This window comes from Vigna unguiculata, chromosome 8 (genome assembly GCF_037176805.1).
Source record: "Vigna unguiculata cultivar grain cowpea cultivar isolate G323 ecotype 2 chromosome 8, ASM3717680v1, whole genome shotgun sequence".
Classification (NCBI taxonomy): domain Eukaryota; kingdom Viridiplantae; phylum Streptophyta; class Magnoliopsida; order Fabales; family Fabaceae; genus Vigna; species Vigna unguiculata.
Window position 1 is genome coordinate 13035938 of NC_140799.1, and position 19098 is coordinate 13055035.

At 33.4% G+C, this 19098-nt stretch overlaps 2 protein-coding genes across 2 annotated transcripts; one reads left to right on the top strand and one right to left on the bottom strand.

Annotated features, from left to right (window-relative positions):
* Positions 1-9857: 9857 nt before the first annotated feature.
* Positions 9858-10763, bottom strand: LOC146884169 (uncharacterized). The gene has a single exon (XM_085665877.1). The coding sequence runs from the start codon at positions 10761-10763 to the stop codon at positions 9858-9860; it is 906 nt and encodes a 301-aa protein (XP_085522003.1).
* A 2211-nt stretch (positions 10764-12974) lies between these two features.
* LOC114193151 (proteasome subunit beta type-3-A-like) lies at positions 12975-18230 on the top strand. The gene is made up of 6 exons (XM_028082857.2): positions 12975-13274; positions 13378-13485; positions 15267-15356; positions 15836-15920; positions 16914-17008; positions 17943-18230. The coding sequence occupies exons 1-6, from the start codon at positions 13087-13089 to the stop codon at positions 17989-17991; spliced, it is 615 nt and encodes a 204-aa protein (XP_027938658.1). The 5' UTR covers positions 12975-13086; the 3' UTR covers positions 17992-18230.
* Positions 18231-19098: the final 868 nt, after the last annotated feature.

A 19098-nucleotide genomic window follows, 5' to 3' on the forward strand; every position in this document is an offset into this window, starting at 1 on the left:
TTGGAAGATATGATGAAAATGATGACTGAAATGATGAAGATGAACCAGACATATCAGAAAGAGATGATGAATGCCACCACACAAAGCTTGCAGAGTCAATCTGAAAAACCAATAGCAGAATCACATCACATCGATATATCTACTAATGGATATAATGATGCTCATAGTAATATGTCTACTGATGGACATATCAATTTTGCTAAAGATGTTGCTGATGAAGAAATTAAAGATTCTCACACAAACATATCTACTGATGGATATGTTGATGATGCTCAATGTGAATATAAAGTTGTACCCGTTGATGAGGATATGAGTACAAATGATCATTTTCAAGAGCAAAGTTGTGAGAACAATACAATGGAGGAACCAAGTGCAGTTGAAGAGCCAACGATATTCGCAGATGCAGCTGAAGCATCTACTATTGCGACTGACTTGGTTAATAATGAAGCAGAAGATTCAACTACTTCAGGTGCAAATTTTTTCTCACAAGATGAGATTACAAGATGAAATTATTGATGATCCGATTAACCATCTGAATGCACCTGATGATGCTCATGTTGAGTTGAAGCCACACACTCCACACATCAAGTTTGTTGATGTGAATGATGCAAATAAGTTTTCAGTGGTTATCTTTGTTGACATGGCTGCAGAAAAAGAAGAAAGGTTGCTACAATAGGGAAAAAGCTTAGATTCGAATTCTTTTGAAATCATTGTTGATAGAAAAGTTAATTTGCATGCATGTTTGTTTTTTGTTTCTGTTTTTAATTTTAAAAATATTAAAAAAATTTCAAAAATATGTGCTTTTGTTTTCTTTAATAAAATTGTACAAGCTGACTTGTACTTTATAAAATTAAAGAAAATAAATTTTGACATATGGCCAGATTGAGCCAGAAGTCACAATTTTTCGTTTCCTCCCCAAAATAAGTCTATTAAGGACATTTTTTTTTTGAAATAAGTGAGGGGGAGACAAACTGTAGGTAGGATTTTTTCTTTTTTGTGTTCTTCAATTTTTGTTTTTGTTTTCATAAAAAAATTGTGATTTCTTTTTGAGAAAATTGTGAAAGTATTAAATTTTTACTAAGTGGAACTTTTAAACAATATGTCTCATAAGAAATCCCAAAAAAAATTTCCCTGCTTTCAATAAAACATATTGACATTGGATTTTTAGGATTTGATTCAGTAATTGGGATGATCATAATTTTGGAAAAATAAAAGTCATGTTGATATGAGTGGATTGTTTCTATGATTTGCTAATTGAGTTGATTTGAGAATTTCTTGATTAAATCTTTTGTGAAAGAATTTGACCTTGTGAGTCTTGAGCCTTAATGCAAAGGATGGACCACCATGTGCCATTCCTATTTTATCTTAAGTGACTAGCTCATGTTTGTTTATACTCAAATATTTAGCTTGATTCTTTTGTTTTGCAACTTAGGTGAATATGCATGATTTGATATGATTGAGGCATTTATTATTTTTAGCTACTTGGCCAAATAAGCTCACCTTGATATTAATCCATTGATAGCCCCTTTGAGCTTTAAACTTTTTTTTCTTGTTTTAAGCCCATTGCATAACCTTGAAAAGAAAAAGACCATGTTTTACCTTAGGAAGAAAGAAGGAGCTAATGGATTGTGTTTAGGAATGGTTGAGGAATAAAGTGTGTGGGTGAGTACCTCACCCACAAATTAATAAAAATGGCAAAAGGAAAAATTGTTGATGAAAAAGTGTTGAAATAATTGCTTTCTAAAAAAAAAGAAAAAGAAAGAGCAACAAGCAATAAACACAAAAGAGTTGTTTTTGAAATTATGCTCCATTATTCTTTCTATATTTTAATTTCAAAAACCCAAAAATCCTAAAATTTTTCCTACCTTTGCCTTGGCCCCATTATAACCTGTGAAAAGTCCTCATGATCTTTGAATGCATATTTTTCTAGAAGTTTGTGAATATTAGAGTCTTGTTAAGTATTATGAGAGTTTGCTTACATGAGTATTTTGAGTGAAAACACAAGCCAAAACACTTGAGAGAATTTTGGTGAGAAAATACACATTTAACATTAGTGCTTTTTTTCATAAATGATTGTCTTGTGAATTCAAAAGATTAACTCATGTGTGAAAAATAAAACCTTTCCGTTTGTATATACATGATAATTTGATTTCTAGAAGATTGATTTGTCTGCAATGATGTTCATTCCTTTGATCCAGTGTTGATGTGAAATAAAATACCTCAGAACAAGTTTTGAAATTACTCAATTTTGCCCAGGAGTGCAAAAGGATAAGTGTATAGGTATGATGAGTGCGTATTTTTGCCCTCATTCAATGTTTAATTCTGGGTATTTAATTGAATTTGTGTGTTTAAAGATTGATTTAATTGGGATTTTCTATTATTGGGTTTATTGAGCATGAGATACAAAAACATGTTAAAAATAGGTTTTTAGTTGCCTAAATGTTCTTTGGATATTTTGAGGTGTGTTAGTGCAGCTGCAGCTAAGTTGAACTCATGGAGGTGTGGAAACAAATTGTTTAAAGCTTCATGACACCTTAAAGATAAATCCAAGAATAAGAAATTATCAAAAGCACAAAATCCTAGCCAAGCATTGCATGAAGACGACAAGAAAAACTTGAAAAAGTGAAGTAGTTTGGCTAAACAAAGAAGAGAGCAACAAAAAAATTGGACCTTGCGGTTTTCTTTATCTTTATGATAAAAGATAATTTGGGAAAAATATATCTTTAGATATTTTATTTGATATTTTTAAATAATTATCTTATTTAATTATATCATAAAATATTAAAAGATAATAACTACCAAATCTTTTTAAATATGACGATATCTTCTTGAATCTTTTTAGTTCCACAACAAACAAATATATCTTGAAGATATTGGATTATTTAGAAGATAATTTAAGAAGATTGCGAAGGGTTGATTTGGAAAATTAATACAAATACTAATTGGTGATAATTTATCATATATCTTTAATTAATTAATTAATTTAATTATATTAGATATTGATATTATCAACCAATTATATTTGTCAAATAGTATATATCTCTCCAAATATTTTTAAATATTTATCTTTATCTTTATTTTTAAATATATTTGAGAGATTTTAGCAACAGAAAAACCCAGTCCAATTCCTATATAAAGAGACCAAGGGAGAAGCAGAAAGGACAAGCTTGGGACTTCGGAGTTTTGGAACCCTTAGGGGTTCCTTTCTCTCTCTTTTCTTCTCTCTATTCTTCTTTTGTATTCCATGGATTGCTAAACTTCTTGGGTTGATTCCATTGTAATTTCATTATGGATTTTGAGGTTAGAATGAATTAATTTCTTTGTTCTTTTTATTTTTGTTGAGGTTTTAATTCATTTATGTCTTTTATCTTTGAATCTCGTAAAAAGTAATGATTTTAAATCTATATGCATGTTGATCATATGAGTTCAAGGGTTTTTAAATTTAATTGAGACTTTAATTTGATTTTATTTAGAAACTTTCATGTGATTAAATGAGTTTTTACCAATAATTGAGACTTTACTTTGGTTAAAGGTATTTACTCTAATGAAAATTAATCGAGACTTTACTTTGATTAATTAAGCTTTTTATTTGGTGAGGAGATAAAAGAATAGACATGATTAGGCATAGTAAAATTTGATTGAGACTGTACTTTGATTGAATTTACTATGGATAATCCAAAAGTTCTCACTTTTAATTGAGACTGTACTTTGGTTAAAAGTGAGAACGCTAACAAATTAATTGAGACTTTACATTGATTAATTTGCAAATCTACAACAATAATTAATTGAGCAATAATCTTTAGATAACCGATGAAAAATCTATTTTGAAAAAGCAATGGAATCAATCTATTTTCTTTACTATTGTTTTTATTTCTTTTTATCTTTTAAATTTTATTTCTATCTTTGTTTATCTTAATCCCTTATATTTTTTATTTTATTTGACTAACCGCTTTGTATAGTTTTATAAGAACTAATTTGTTAAAAATCAATTCCGTGTTCGTTGGGAGACGACTTTGGGTTACTTTACCCTTTCTATTTTGTTGACTACTTTCTTAACAATACTGAAGTTGTTATAGATAACTAAGAACTATTTTGTTGACTACTTTCTTAAAAATCTATAGGGGATTATAGATAAGTAGTATTAATTTGAACGCGTCAACGACAGCGTTATCAAATTTGGCGCCGTTGCTGGGAAACACGGTTAGAATTTTCGTCATTTTAGTTCTTATTTTTATTTTTTATTCTCTTGATTTTATTTTTTATTTTTATTTTTTATTTTTTGTTTATCACTAACATCTTCTTTTCTCAATTTTTGTTATAACATTTTTTTTTAATTTTCTTTAGTTATTTTATTTTATTTTATTTAGTTATTTTTTTTAAGCATAATTTTTGTTTGGGGATTTTTGTTGGGAAATTTGTGAAACTAGTTGGGAAAAACTTTGGCTAAGGAAAGATAAGGTACTTAAGTTGTCCATTGAGACGCACCTCTCTTTCCTGGCTCAAAATAGTTCTTAGTTATCTATAACAACTTTAGTATTGTTAAGAAAGTAGTCAACAAAATAGAAAGGGTAAAGTAATCCAAAGTCGTCTCCCAACGAACACGGAATTGATTTTTAACAAATTAGTTCTTATAAAACTATACAAAGCGGTTAGTCAAATAAAATAAAAAATATAGGGGATTAAGATAAACAAAGATAGAAATAAAATTTAAAAGATAAAAAAAATAAAAACAATAGTAAAAAAAATAGATTGATTTCATTGCTTTTTCAAAATAGATTCATCATCGGTTATCTAAAGATTATTGCTCAATTAATTATTGTTGTAGATTTGCAAATTAATAAATGTAAAGTCTCAATTAATTTGTTGGCGTTCTCACTTTTAACCAAAGTACAGTCTCAATTAAAAGTGAGAACTTTTAGATTATCCATAGTAAATTCAATCAAAATACAGTCTCAATCAAATTTTACTATGCCTAATCATGTCTATTCTTTTATCCCCTCACCAAATAAAAAGCTTAATTAATCAAAGTAAAGTCTCGATTAATTTTCATTAGAGTAAATACCTTTAACCAAAGTAAAGTCTCAATTATTGGTAAAAACTCATTTAATCACATGAAAGTTTCTAAATAAAATCAAAGTAAAGTCTCAATTAAATTTAAAAACCCTTGAACTCATATGATCAACATGCATATAGATTTAAAATCATTACTTTTTACGAGATTCAAAGATAAAAGACATAGATGAATTAAAACTTCAACAATAATAAAAAGAACAGAGAAATTAATTCATTCTAACCTCAAAATCCAAAATGAAATTACAATGGAATCAACCCAAGAAATTTAGCAATCCATGGAATACAAAAGAAGAATAGAGAGAAGAAAAGAGAGAGAAAGGAAATGAAATTAGGCACCCCTAAGGGTTCCAAAACTCCGAAGTCCCAAGCTTGTCCTTTTTGCTTCTCCCTTGGTCTCTTTATATAGGAATTGGACTGGGCTTTTCTGTTGCTAAAATTTCTCAAATATCTTTAAAAATAAAGATAAAGATAAATATTTAAAAATATTTGGAGAGATATATACTATTTGACAAATATAATTGGTTGATAATATCAATATCTAATATAATTAAATTAATTAATTAATTAAAGATATATGATAAATTATCACCAATTAGTATTTGTATTAATTTTCCAAATCAACGCTTCGCAATCTTCTTAAATTATCTTCTAAATAATCCAATATCTTTAAGATATATTTGTTTGTTGTGGAACTAAAAAGATTCAAGAAGATATTGTCATATTTAAAAAGATTTGGTAGTTATTATCTTTTAATATTTTATGATATAATTAAATAAGATAATTATTTAAAAATATCAAATAAAATATCTAAAGATATATTTTTCCTAAATTATCTTTTATCATAAAGATAAAGAAAACCGCAAGGTCCAATTTTTTTGTTGCTCTCTTCTTTGTTTAGCCAAACTACTTCACTTTTTCAAGTTTTTATTGTCGTCTTCATGCAATGCTTGGCTAGGATTTTGTGCTTTTGATAATTTCTTATTCTTGGATTTATCTTTAAGGTGTCATGAAGCTTTAAACAATTTATTTCCACACCTCCGTGAGTTCAACTTAGCTGCAGCTGCACTAACACCTCAAAATATACAAAGAACATTTATGCAACTAAAAACTTATTTTTAACATGTTTTTGTATCTCATGCTCAATAAACCCAATAATAGAAAATCCCAATTAAATCAATCTTTAAACACACAAATTCAATTAAATACCCAAAATTAAATATTGAATGAGGGCAAAAATACGCACTCATCAAACACTTAAGTAATTAAAATGAATGGAGTCTCTATTGCAACCAAACATCCTTGTATTCTTATATTGAAAGCAATAAATTATTAATAATATAATAGTGACTTTAAATAAGAGTCAACCATTGCCCTAAGGCCATGCCATAGACGTAGAGGAGCTACATGAGATTGGTGAGAGTAGTTTTATTGGACTAATAAAAAACAAAAACATCATTTGCATATAAAACACAATAAAGAAAAGATGTACCTTTTGGACTCGTCATGTGTAACACTCTAGGCCGATATTACTTGGGAAAGCAAAATTATATAATTAAAATAAAGTTCAACATCTAATACCATTCCTAAGCGCGGGAAAATTCAAATTCGTTAACATCGTATAAAGTAACGATACTTCATAATTAATTTATTACAATCCAAAATCCAAAACCAACTTAAAAGAAAATACAAAGTATTTCAATACATATTTCTTTAATAAAAATCCCAAGTTGTCCCGCAACCCCGCATCTAAGAATCACTAGCATCACCTAGAATCACATTTGCTCTCGTGTGATAAGCCACATTATCATCGCCAAACACAAACATAAAGGGTGAGCTTAAACAGAATAAATCGTACATAAGTAATGTGAACACCTCACGAAAAAAATTTAACTTAACTAGATGGTCATTCTTAAAGACCTTATATCACAAGGTAAACATGCAACCACAGTCTCATAACCTATATGAGATTAGCACATCCAAATGCGACATGATCTTATTCAACCATGACCTTAAGGATATCATATGATTCTACGAACCTGCCCTCTCGTAGTCCAACCTGTACGAACCTCTCCGCTTGTAGTCCAACATGCGTGAGTGCATCCAATCACGAACCTCCCTGCTCGTATTCAAACAAGAGTACCATTCGTATGAACCTCCCAGTTCGCATTAATCACGTGTTCAAACTCAATTACAAACTTCTTCATCCGTATTAATCACGCATTTGAACTCAATTGTGATCCTCACCGCTCATAATACCTTCAAGCATATCATAGGACCAAGGCCATTACAAATATGCATGTAAAAACACACAAACGCGGCAACCTGCCGCCTAGCGATTCCATAACACCGTGTGGAACCTAAGCGTCGTCGAGCTATGTTGTGTTGCATACCGCCTAGCGATTCCATAACACCGTTCGATGCCACGCCTCACAAGGCCTCCCTATTTCTAGCTATCACCTAGCGGTCCAATCCGCATTGCCAAGCGCTACATTAGTAACGTGAAACTACTAGTTTAGGCACTCCAAAACAGTTCCTAATGTCCAATCATCTAACTGACACACATCTAGAATCCAAAATACAAGTTCATACATTTACACATGACTCAAAATCACACTATTACATATCATACGCCTTAATATTAATTCCACACATGCATTCACAACTTTGACTTATATTAACACGCAAATATCAAGGGATCCTTCATGCTCATAATAGAATTCACAAACAGCAACATTCAAGATACCTCAATGTATGTTCATGTAACTCAATATGACTCAATTGCACAATCAACCATCACATACATCAATTATATATATATATATATATATATATATATATATATATATATATATATATATATATATATATATATATACACACACACATGCATTCACAAATTGAAACCATGCCAACACTTGAATTTGATAAGGGATTCATCAAGCCCATAGAGAACCCAAACTCAAAACCCCAAGAATACATTTAACTCATGCCAAGACATAAACTTACCTCAACCTCACCTTACATAGTTCCTTTATTTCCTTATTTCTTACTAAATTAAGTTTAGCATATTCACACAATCATATTTCATGCATTAACCCTCAACAACCATAATCGGATCATCTTAATTAATTCCCCATGCCTAAGTCAAAGTAACCTCCAACAAAACCCAACCCGCAACCAACACAGCCAAACTCAAAGTGATGTTGTGCACTGGCTGTCTTAGTCAAGTTATAGTGCAGGTCCACACAAATGTTTGACACCTCAGCTATGACACCATTGTTTGTCCATGATCTTAGATCTTCATCATCAATGTCATTATATCCTCCGCTAATGCCTTTTCAAATACCCCAAACAAATGTTCACCATCTCCAATTTCCTCAAACTCCTCAAGATGAAGTTGATGATGATGAATCACACCAACAACAACCAACCACATGACCTAGAAGACCTAGAAGACGACCTCTATGTGACATTGGAGGCCACAAATGAATGTGTTATTAATTTCACATATTTTATTTTTGTTTTTAAATTTGTAATCAATGTTATAATATATTAGTGTTTACTTTTTATTACAATATTATTGTTTTTTACTATTAAGAATAAAATCAACTAAAATTAAAAAAAAAAATTTAATCTCCACACTTAAAAAATTAAATTAATAAAGAAATATACAGAACTAAAGTTGTTCACATACATGACGACTTTCCATAACAATTCAATTATGATTACATAGAAACCATTATGTATCATAACAACTTTCCTTCCTTAAAAAAAAGGAAATCGAACACACTAATGACGACTCACTTTGAATGTCGTCATGAATCCTGACGACTTCACGACTTCACTTTGAATGTCGTTGTGAATCCTGACGACTTCACCCTTTTCTAAAAGAAAAATCAACTAACCTTATTTTCTAAATATGCGTTCAAAACAACCACATTTTATAAAATAGCCAATAACTTTAGAAATGATATGTACTTGATCGATACTATTTTTGTGTGGAACCAGACGATCTCAAGAACTCCTGTGTCGAACCTCCATTTGTTCCTCTCTAGACTCCTCTTGGATCTTCCTATCGTCTGCACTCTGAGGGCGGGGGTACCTGTAGGCACTCCGACACTCAAGTCAAATAGTGATTCGATATAAGGTGTAATTGGTGAAGTGAGAAAAGCATACCTTTACGTGTTCACTAGGTCTTGATTTATACTAGTCTCTTGACAAACCTGCTATTATTATTTGCGGGCCGTTTGTATTCGAGGATCCAATCTTTCCTTTTTGACTAATTTTATACGCGTCGATTCTTTCCTTTTTGACGAAGACTGCATGTTGATACTTTGTCAAAGATCAACTTTTTCCTTTTTGGGATATGCCCATCTATACTTCTCCAAATATCATCTCTTTCCTTTTTGGGGTTTGTCCGTCTGTACTTCTCCAAATATCAACTCTTCCCTTTTTGGCGGTCGCACCCTTGCTTCATAATCCCATTTTCCATCTATCACTCCATTGGGTCGAGATGTATACGGCCAAAAGGGCTGGAATGTACCCGACCATCACACTTATTGGGCCCTCTGTGTTGTGCTGGAGAAGTATCCCAACAACTGGGCCAGAGCACGAGGGTGCCTCATACTCGGGCTGGGATGACCCTCTGTGAAGCCTCTTGATATATAGTTGATCACTCCTCTTAGTGGCTTCTCCCTCACATCCTACTCTTCATCTTTATGGGGCTCCAGCTTCCTTCTGGTGCCTTCTTCTCGCCTCTCCTGGTACCTTGACGTTCTTCGTGGTCACTCCTCGTATCTCCCTTCTCGCTCTTTTCTAGAAGAGAATCCCTCTTCCTCCCGTTTAACAAATCTTCTCAGTTGTCTTGCCGGTATAAGCTCTTCGATTTTATCCTTCAGGGTAAAACAATCTTTCGTCGCGTGCCCATAATTTTGATGATACCGACAATGCTTAGTGGTGTCCGTGTTTGGGGGAGTCGGGACCCTTTGAGGGGTTGCTATTAGGTCGGCATTCAAGGCTTCCTCTAGAATTCTCGCTCTATTAGATATGAGGTGTGCGTACCTGTTGTACTTTGGTTGTCTAGAGTCCTTGAACTTACTGTCACGTCGTGGCGCTAGTACCCTTTCCTTGTCGATGTATTTCTTTTCCTGAGTGTCCGATCGGGTTGTACTGCGAAACTCCTTTAATTCTTCCATCTGCATGAATTTGGTTGCCCTGGTTCGAAGCTCATCCAAATTGTTCACAGGCTTCTTGCACAGACTGTCAACAAATGGGCCAGGCTTCAATGTTGTTATAAGGTGGTGCATGGCGACCTCAAGATTCAAATTAGAGATATTCAATGTTATCTTCCCAAACCGCTCCATAAATTCCCGCACATATTCCCCCTTCTCCTGTCGTATATTCACTAACGCCAGAAAGGTGAGATGATATGGTTTACTGGTGGCGAACTGAATGCCAAAACGGGTGACCAACGTATCGAAACAATCGATAGAGTTGGGTGGTAATCGTGTGCACCAGTTGAGTGCAGGCCCCTTCAGGGATGTTGGGAAAACACGACAGAGAATTGTGTCATCTGAAGTGTCCAACCCTGCTTGGGTGGTGAATACATCCACGTGCTCCCCTAGATCAGTAGTGCCATCGTACTGGCTTAGAGTCAATCCTTTCCAGCGTGCGGGAAGTTCTACCTCCATGATCCCGTCCACGAAGGGGTGATGTCTGGTTGTTCTGGGTCTCGCGCCTGTTTGGTTGGTGGTGATCTATACCTTGGATTCTTCTCGCCTTGTGTCGCCCTCTCCTTCTCCATTATTGTGAGATTCTTCCCTTTGTTGTGAATTTTGCTCAATTTGCCTTCACTTCCGCTGGTTCTCCTCTCTCAGGGCATTTATTTCTTCTTCGTTCTTGCGTCTCAATTCCTCCAACTAGCGGTTCATCTCTTGTTGAATCTCCGCTACTACTGTATTTTGATCGACTGCTGCTCTTGTCGACACCATCCTTCTTGAGAATAGCTTGGCCCCACACTGGGTGCCAATTATACTTGATCGATACTATTTTAGTGTGGAACCAGACGATCTCAAGAACCTTCTATGTCGAACCTCCTTCTGTTCCTCTCTGGACTCCTCTAGGATCTCCCTGCCGTCTGCACTCCGAGGGCGGGGGTACCTGCAGACACTTCGACACTCAAGTCAAATAGTGATTCAATATGAGGTGTAATTGGTGAAGTGAGAAAAACATACCTTTTACGTGTTCACTAGGTCTTAATTTATACTAGTCTCTTGACGAACCTGCTATTGTTATTTGCGGGCCGTTTGTATTCGAGGATCCAATCTTTTCTTTCTGATTAAGTTTATACGCGTCGATTCTTTCCTTTTTGACTGAGATTGCATGTTGCTGTTTTATCAAAGATCAACTCTTTCCTTTTTGGGATTTGCCCGTCTGTACTTCTCCAAATATTAACTCTTTCCTTTTTGGGGTTTGCCCGTCTGTACTTCTCTAAATATCAACTCTTTCCTTTTTGGCGGCTGCACCCCTGCTTCATAATCCCATTTTCCGTCTATCACTCCATTGGGTCGGGATGTATACGGCCAAAAGGGCCGGAATGTACCCAACCATCACACTTATTGGGCCCTCTGTGTTGTGCTGGAGAAGTACCCCAATAACTGGACCAGAGCACGAGGGTGCCCCATACTCGAGCTGGGATGAACCCGACCATTTGCTCCTTAACAGGTCGGGACGTACCCGACCATAACCAACATGATATAAATACAGTCCTTAATATGTCTACCTTTGACAAAAGAATTTTGATTAATAATCATGATCGTATTAGCTATTATAATAAGTCTATGAACTAAAATTCTAGAAAGGATTTAAAATTAAAATTAGCAACGACAATAGGTCAAAAGTATTTCATAGATTCAACTCAAGGGATCTTGGAATGGTACTACAAACATCAACACCAACAATCTCCCAAAAGAAACAATCATCAAAATCGTTAGGTCCAAAAACACTATTACCATTAAGATATAAAACGCTTTTTCAAATCTTCTCATTGGAAGGATAATTTGAAAGCCATCTATTTTAATTATTAGTGACTAAAGAAAGAATAAAAGAAGTTAATATGTTATTTTATTACTACGTAAGATGAGGAAAGATTCTCAATAGCAAAGAGATCTTTATACAAATCCAAAACATAATCTTCAATAAGCTTAGCATCCTCGAAACAAAATTCCCTCTCAACCATCCATGTATATATTTCTATTGGCATAAAAAGAATAATTCATGCTAACTTTCTCCTTTCAAGACAAGTTTGAAAAGTTAATTAGTGAGATTTATAATACTTTATTTTTGAACCAAATGTAATAGTTGTTATATCTCGATCAACATAGTATGAACATTGTCATTTTTATTATTACATGTTTATGTATAATACACTCATGGCTTTCATTTATTCAATAAGGTTTATCAACGAAAAAATATATGTAACATAACTTTAATCCACGAAGAATTGTCATCACTTCTATCTCAAAACATTGAATTTGCGAACCTTTTTATTTATATGATATTTAATTTTGTGATTTCTATTTAATGTAAGATTTAAACTTATATTTAGATTATTCCCAACATATCCTAATTTTAACACATTTTATTTTTATTATTAATTATTTTCACAATTTTACTATCTTTATTCAAAATTTTGCATAATAGTAAAACATTAGTTTTAAATTACCTATTTATGTTGTGATGTTATAAATGAAAATGTCACGTTATTAATCAACTACCAACAATTAACTTTTAACTAAGTACACGAAGTGAAAGTATGGGTGGTAAAATTCGTAAATAACTCGCCCAATTAAACAAAAACTATTTCTATTTGTTATTTATTTATTTTTATTTGGTGGCTTAACCCCAAAGAAAACTGGGATGCTCTTCTTCTTCTAATACCAACATTACTTCACGACTTAACCCCAAACCCAAAACAAGAATCTGCATCATCCTCGCCGGAATCAAATTCAAAGCATGTCGATCTTCGAGTACAACGGAAGCGCCGTCGTGGCCATGGTCGGCAAGAACTGCTTCGCCATTGCCAGCGATCGAAGGCTCGGCGTTCAGCTCCAAACCATAGCCACCGATTTCCAACGCATTTCCAGGATTCACGATAAACTCTTCATCGCTCTCTCCGGCCTCGCCACCGATGCTCAGACTCTGTACCCTTTACTCTCCCTTCTCGATTTCCCAATTCTTTATTTTTCTCTCGCCAAAAAAAAAATATTTTTTTTAATGTATTTGTTTTCGATTATTTACTGTAAGGTATCAGCGTCTCGTTTTCCGGCACAAACTGTATCAGCTTCGTGAAGAGAGAGACATGAAACCGGAGACCTTTGCCAGCTTGGTCTCTGCCTTGCTCTATGAGAAAAGGTAATGCCACTTAGATCTAAGGGGAAACAAACGGTTCTGGATTCCTTTTGAAGGAATATTTGTTGTAAGTTTTTATTTTTTGGTGCTGTTACAAATGGGGTTTTCCTAGCGAAGTATTGTGGGTTGACATGGGTGAGTTTTGGATGAGTTGATTGATACCCTTGTGTGTAAAGTAGTTTTCTATGTTTATGATTCACGGTTTGCCTTCAAGTTGGCACGGTGGTTTTAGATTTTTTTTTTTTTTTTACGTTGAGGTATATTAAGTAGTGACTGTGTTTGTATGTCTGTTTTCTGAATCCCAACAAGACACATTCTAACACTCCTGGTAATTGGCTTTTGTCAAATAGGAAGTGGAACGCATACAATTTTGTTTCTGAAATTAATTTAACTAATAATAGAACATACTTCAAAGAATGTGGTGAGGGCGTATTGCTAGTATTTTTCTGATAAATATTCCTTTCAGGACTTAGCTGAGACTGAAGTTTCGTTTGAAAAATACCTGTTGCACAGTCCTTTCTATTTTTTGCGTTCCCTTAAAAAACAAGATAGTTTTCCATTTTTCCGTCATCCTTCCCATTTTTATCACTCAAGCAGTTTATTTATTAATCGTGACTTGATTTGATTATGAGCTGGATTTTGGTCTTAAATGAATAACTAAAAAACAAACCAGGGTTTAACAGGGGTGGAATCTAGTTTATTACTTGTGTACTTGAGCATATTTTACATACACGAGCATACTAAGTCAATGATTGGCCCAGTTGTTTTGGCTTTTCTTTTGAAAAAAAGCCGGGCAACAAATTTGGAGAGAAACACTTCAGGATCATATTTCTTCTAAAAGAAAGCGGGTTGGGGGAGCTTTTAAGCTAAAATTTCCAAACTTAGTCTTGTAAGTTAAATCTCTCAAACAACTTTTGGTTTTGCTTTTAAAGCAGAATACTTGTCAAAAAAGTTGTGCCAATTGTCAAAAAACATCAGGGTTTTGATAATTAGTCTACAATAGATAAGCTTTATTATTGCTGACAGATGTAAAATCCTTATTAAATTGTTTTGGCAACTGAAATTTAATGTGTAGAGTTTTGAAATGAGACTGAGTTATCAGTGTTATGGGAAGGTTTAGTTTAAAGATGGTTTGATTAAGTCTCCTTTTTGACTCGGCATATGGTGTGGGGGGAGTCATTTGGTTGCATTATGGTTTGGAACTCTCAGATGGGAACTGTATTGTTAACTGTTACCCACAATTCTGGTGGTGAAGGGTTTTCATGCGCGGTTATCTTTTGGAAATTTGTTGATACTGACCATTCTAATAGTGGAGGGCTAACGTAATCAGGAGACTTGGGATTTGGTTGAGACTTATGATTAAATTGTTTTCTCAATTCCTTATTTAAAAATATTACACTGAGCATATGTATGTATATACATTCACACACACACACAACACAAAAGTGTGTGTACATGCATACATATGTAGTTATAGATGAGTGTATCAGTATGCATGTTTACATATGTATTTGTGTGTATATTTATGTTTGTATGTATCTTAAGACTTGATGTGATATATTTGGTGTCCAATTCACAATTCAAAAATTAACTCAGCAATTCATTATTTGAAGTTGAACCATGCTTAATTTCTGTATTTACTTTTGGCTTCCTCTGCATGTTTGTAGACGGGGTTACAAGAAAGCACAGTAAACTATAAGATTCATAAGTTTCTTGTTATCTTAAATTGTTAATAAGCTCTAATTTATAGTAGTGAAAACAAGTTTTCATCTTTTGCTTTTCAGGTTTGGTCCATATTTTTGCCAGCCTGTAATTGCTGGATTAGGGGATGATGACCAACCATTCATTTGCACAATGGATTGTCTTGGAGCAAAGTAAGTTAAATTTTTCTACACTATTGTCCATATTAAATCTTGTATAGGGATCTTGCTGGTATGTGTAAGAACTTGCAAATGTTAGTATCATTTGCTTTTCAATCCGTTTTCAAAGATTAGTATAGGTACAGATAAAACCAATGAAAAGTTATATTTAGTGTTTCCTATTGGAAGACAGAAACTGAATTGAAGACAAGGTGATAGCTTTGTAATTGAAAAAGGAAAACAAGAAATGAAACTTGAAGTAAACATGCTCTAATAAAAGATAAAAGCAAGTTGTAGTTGACAAACAGCATGGTTCAAAAAAGAAGTGATAGAGATGGATGGAATTTGTGAGAAAGCTAAAATTTTGTATACTTATCAAACAGAAGTGATGTTGCCTTTTATGCATTTTTTCACTTAAATCAAATAACCTTTTTAGTATGCATATCGGCGCTGCATGTATGTAATTGTTTATCTTACAATTTTCTTGTATGCAGGGAGCTTGCAAAAGATTTTGTTGTTTCTGGCACTGCATCCGAGTCCCTGTATGGTGCTTGTGAGTCGATGTTTAAGCCTGACATGGTTGGTCACTATGATTAACTTGTTTTGTCTTTCAGACAACTCTTTAATGTGATTACGCAAATCAATATAGTCATGTTTTTACCTTACTTTAACATGGATAATTTATTTTATTTTACCCAAATTACAATCTATTTATGCCTACTCTTGTAGACATTATTCTTGTTAGGGTTGTTCCTGGGTGAGTTTGAATGGAGTTGGAGAGAAAATAAAATTCAAACCAATAAATTTCATTGGTTTGGGTTTTCAACAGAAGAAAAAGATAAAAATCCGAACAAAACCAACCCAATCAAGAACTGGTTGGTTGTATTTGGATCAATTGGATCTAATTAGTACAAATATACCAAATTCTATTTTTAGAAAAAGAAAAAGAACATAATTTTATCCAAAAGTTTATACATAATTTTATCATTAATTTTTCCCAAAAGTTTGTACTTAGTTTGGTTGGGTTCATTGGATTTTGTAAATCTTATTTCAACACCCTAAACTAATCACCATTGAATTTGATTGGTCTGGGTTAAATCCATATTTTGTAGTCCAACTCAATTTGATTGGTTTGGTTTGGATTATGAGGATGATCCAAACATATGAGCTTCATTCATCTATACATAATTAATCAAATCATCATGGATTTTATTTAAAGCGTAAAAAGTTTGACTAATTATTGTGCAATTTCATGAGATATCTTGTTGGGTATGGGAGGAAGTAATTGCAGAGACATAAATTGGGTTACCAAACTTAAACTTTAGTGAAATGTCTAATAACTATGGGGTTGTTGGATGGACACGAGAAGTTTTATGTTGTGTTAGTCTAGGATTCAAATACAAGAGACAATTAATGCTTTGATATTGCCTTAATTTTGCGTATGGTTTCAGTATCAGAGTTTTCCACTGTCATACTAGTGACTTAACTACAAAGGTTTTAATATATTTTTTCAATGTTTGTTAAAGAGCCCTGGCTTAAGATTTTTCTGCTTGGTTTCTGATCTTGACACAGGAACCAGAGGAGTTGTTTGAGACCATCTCCCAAGCACTGCTATCGTCCGTAGATCGTGATTGTTTAAGTGGTTGGGGAGGACATGTCTATGTTGTGTAAGTTTACAAATTCTGATTCTCTTAGTAATTTGGTGTATATGCTGTCATTGTCAATTTCCGTGCCATTACTAGAGCATTTATTTTATGGACAATGATACTTTAACCTACTTTTTTTGACCCACTTTTAACCCACCACTTCAATCACCATTAGATCATACATCACATCACCAAAAAGAATAAAAAAAGATGATCTAATGGTGATTGAAGTGGTGGGTTAAAAGTGGGTCAAAAAAAGTGGGTTAAAATATCATTTTCCTTATTTTATATGCGCTTTTCATTCTAACAAGCCACGGGCACAAAGTTGTGACTTTTGCAGTGCATGAAATAATTTTGACAAGAAGCCAAGATAAAACATGCATTACGGTTCATTTTTATGGATTGTAATACTAAATTGGCTGCAATGACTTGAGAAAATTCTTAGAATGTGGATGTAGGCATAACCCAATCTTATAAAACTGATTAGTAATATAATTTGGTTATATATTTAGTCTGGGAGATTTCTTCTAAGAATCTCCTTGCAAAATTGAAGAGCAAATTGATACTAACTAATGGCAATACATCTGTTTCCTTTTGTCAAATCTCCCCATCCACCACCCTATTACCATATGCCATTTATTTAGTTCTTTCCCATTTCTCTTTCCTCCACATCTTTTACCACCTGTCTATCTTTCTCATATATACTCAGCGTTTGCTCCACTGATCCAATCTTCACATTTCCCCTTCTTTTCTACCTTTCCTCCTTTCAGATTGCTATAATCACTTTTTAAGACAAACGTGCAATACTTTATTTGTTTCCCAAAATATGCCTAACATCCTCTGTTTATTTAACTTCTATATTTTTTCCTTCTTGAGATTAGGACATTTAGGTTTGATTTTATGGCTGTTAATTTATTCCAAGGTCTTATTGGTATGTTTGATTTGACTTATGCAGTACACCGACTGAAGTAAAGGAAAGGATTTTGAAGGGAAGGATGGATTAACTTTGTAAGACAACTGGGTTTCTGCTTGGTTTGGAGCTGAATGGCTTGGCATTTACCATTGTTGTAGAGTGGTACCTTGTTATTTTGGCTTTTAGTTAAAATGTACCCTGAAATTTTTTTATAGACGGTCTCACTTGTTCTATATTTAGATTATCAGTGAAAGGAGATTCTTAAGTCGGCTATGTTGTGAATTCTGTGTTTCAGGGCAGACAGGGTTGAATGATACAAGACTTACCTCATCTATTTTTCTCCCGTTTGTGTTTTATTTTGCCATTGTCCTACTATTAATTTCGAGAAATTGATATTTCTTTTTTCAAAATTTTACTTAGTAAAGCTAGTTGAATAAAGTGATTATTTTTCTTAAAATAGACTTATTTTTAAGAAATTATCTCAAGAAGTTAATTACTTATAATAAGCTGCTTAAACTGTCCTCTAATATCTCAACAATAAAAGTGAAAAATTCCCGCAGCTCGTCAAATTTGTTTTTATAACATGCTTAATAATGTTTTCTTGCAAGCATTAACTCAAAGGCTCTTTTTTTCCTGCACCCCGCATGCTTGATAAAAATGACCATTTTATCCTTGTGCCCCAAACCCTCTACCTAGTGGTGGCGGTGCACCTCCATTTTGCCTCTTTGCACTTCTGTTCCTGCTGCTTCCTTTACAGAGGTGCAGACCCAAAAGTGCAGCTTTCTCTTCCACCCTCCAATGTCCAACAAACTCATTTTTCTTTTATCCAAAAGTGCAGCTTCCACCCGCTTTCTTGCCACCAAACCCCCTGCAAAGCTCCTTCATAAGCTATTCCTCACCAAGCTTGGTGGTCACACCGCTTTCAAGACGAGTTGAGATAAAAAGAGTGGAAAAGATGAGTTGAAGAAAGATAACAAGATTAAGATGGGTGCAGATATCGATGAATTCCAGATTAATTTATCCTGCACTCAAAATGTTTTCGAATTTGATTCACAACACTCATTTAGGAAAATAAAAGTATGTTCCAAACCATCCATATTGGTTCTTATTTTTTTAAATGGATGTTTTGGAAGATATTTTCAAATTTAAAAATATTTTTCAAAATATTATTTAAGAAATATATGTTTAGAGGGCTTAA

What these genes read in the sequence shown, in the direction of transcription:
- LOC146884169 (XM_085665877.1), bottom strand. Translation starts at nt 10,763, where the DNA reads ATGGAGGTAGAACTTCCCGCACGCTGGAAAGGATTGACTCTAAGCCAG.
- LOC114193151 (XM_028082857.2), top strand. Translation starts at nt 13,087, where the DNA reads ATGTCGATCTTCGAGTACAACGGAAGCGCCGTCGTGGCCATGGTCGGC. An exon ending in ATGGATTGTCTTGGAGCAAA is followed by an intron (nt 15,357 to 15,835) that starts GTAAGTTAAATT and finishes TCTTGTATGCAG; the next exon opens with GGAGCTTGCAAAAGATTTTG. An exon ending in GGAGGACATGTCTATGTTGT is followed by an intron (nt 17,009 to 17,942) that starts GTAAGTTTACAA and finishes TGACTTATGCAG; the next exon opens with TACACCGACTGAAGTAAAGG.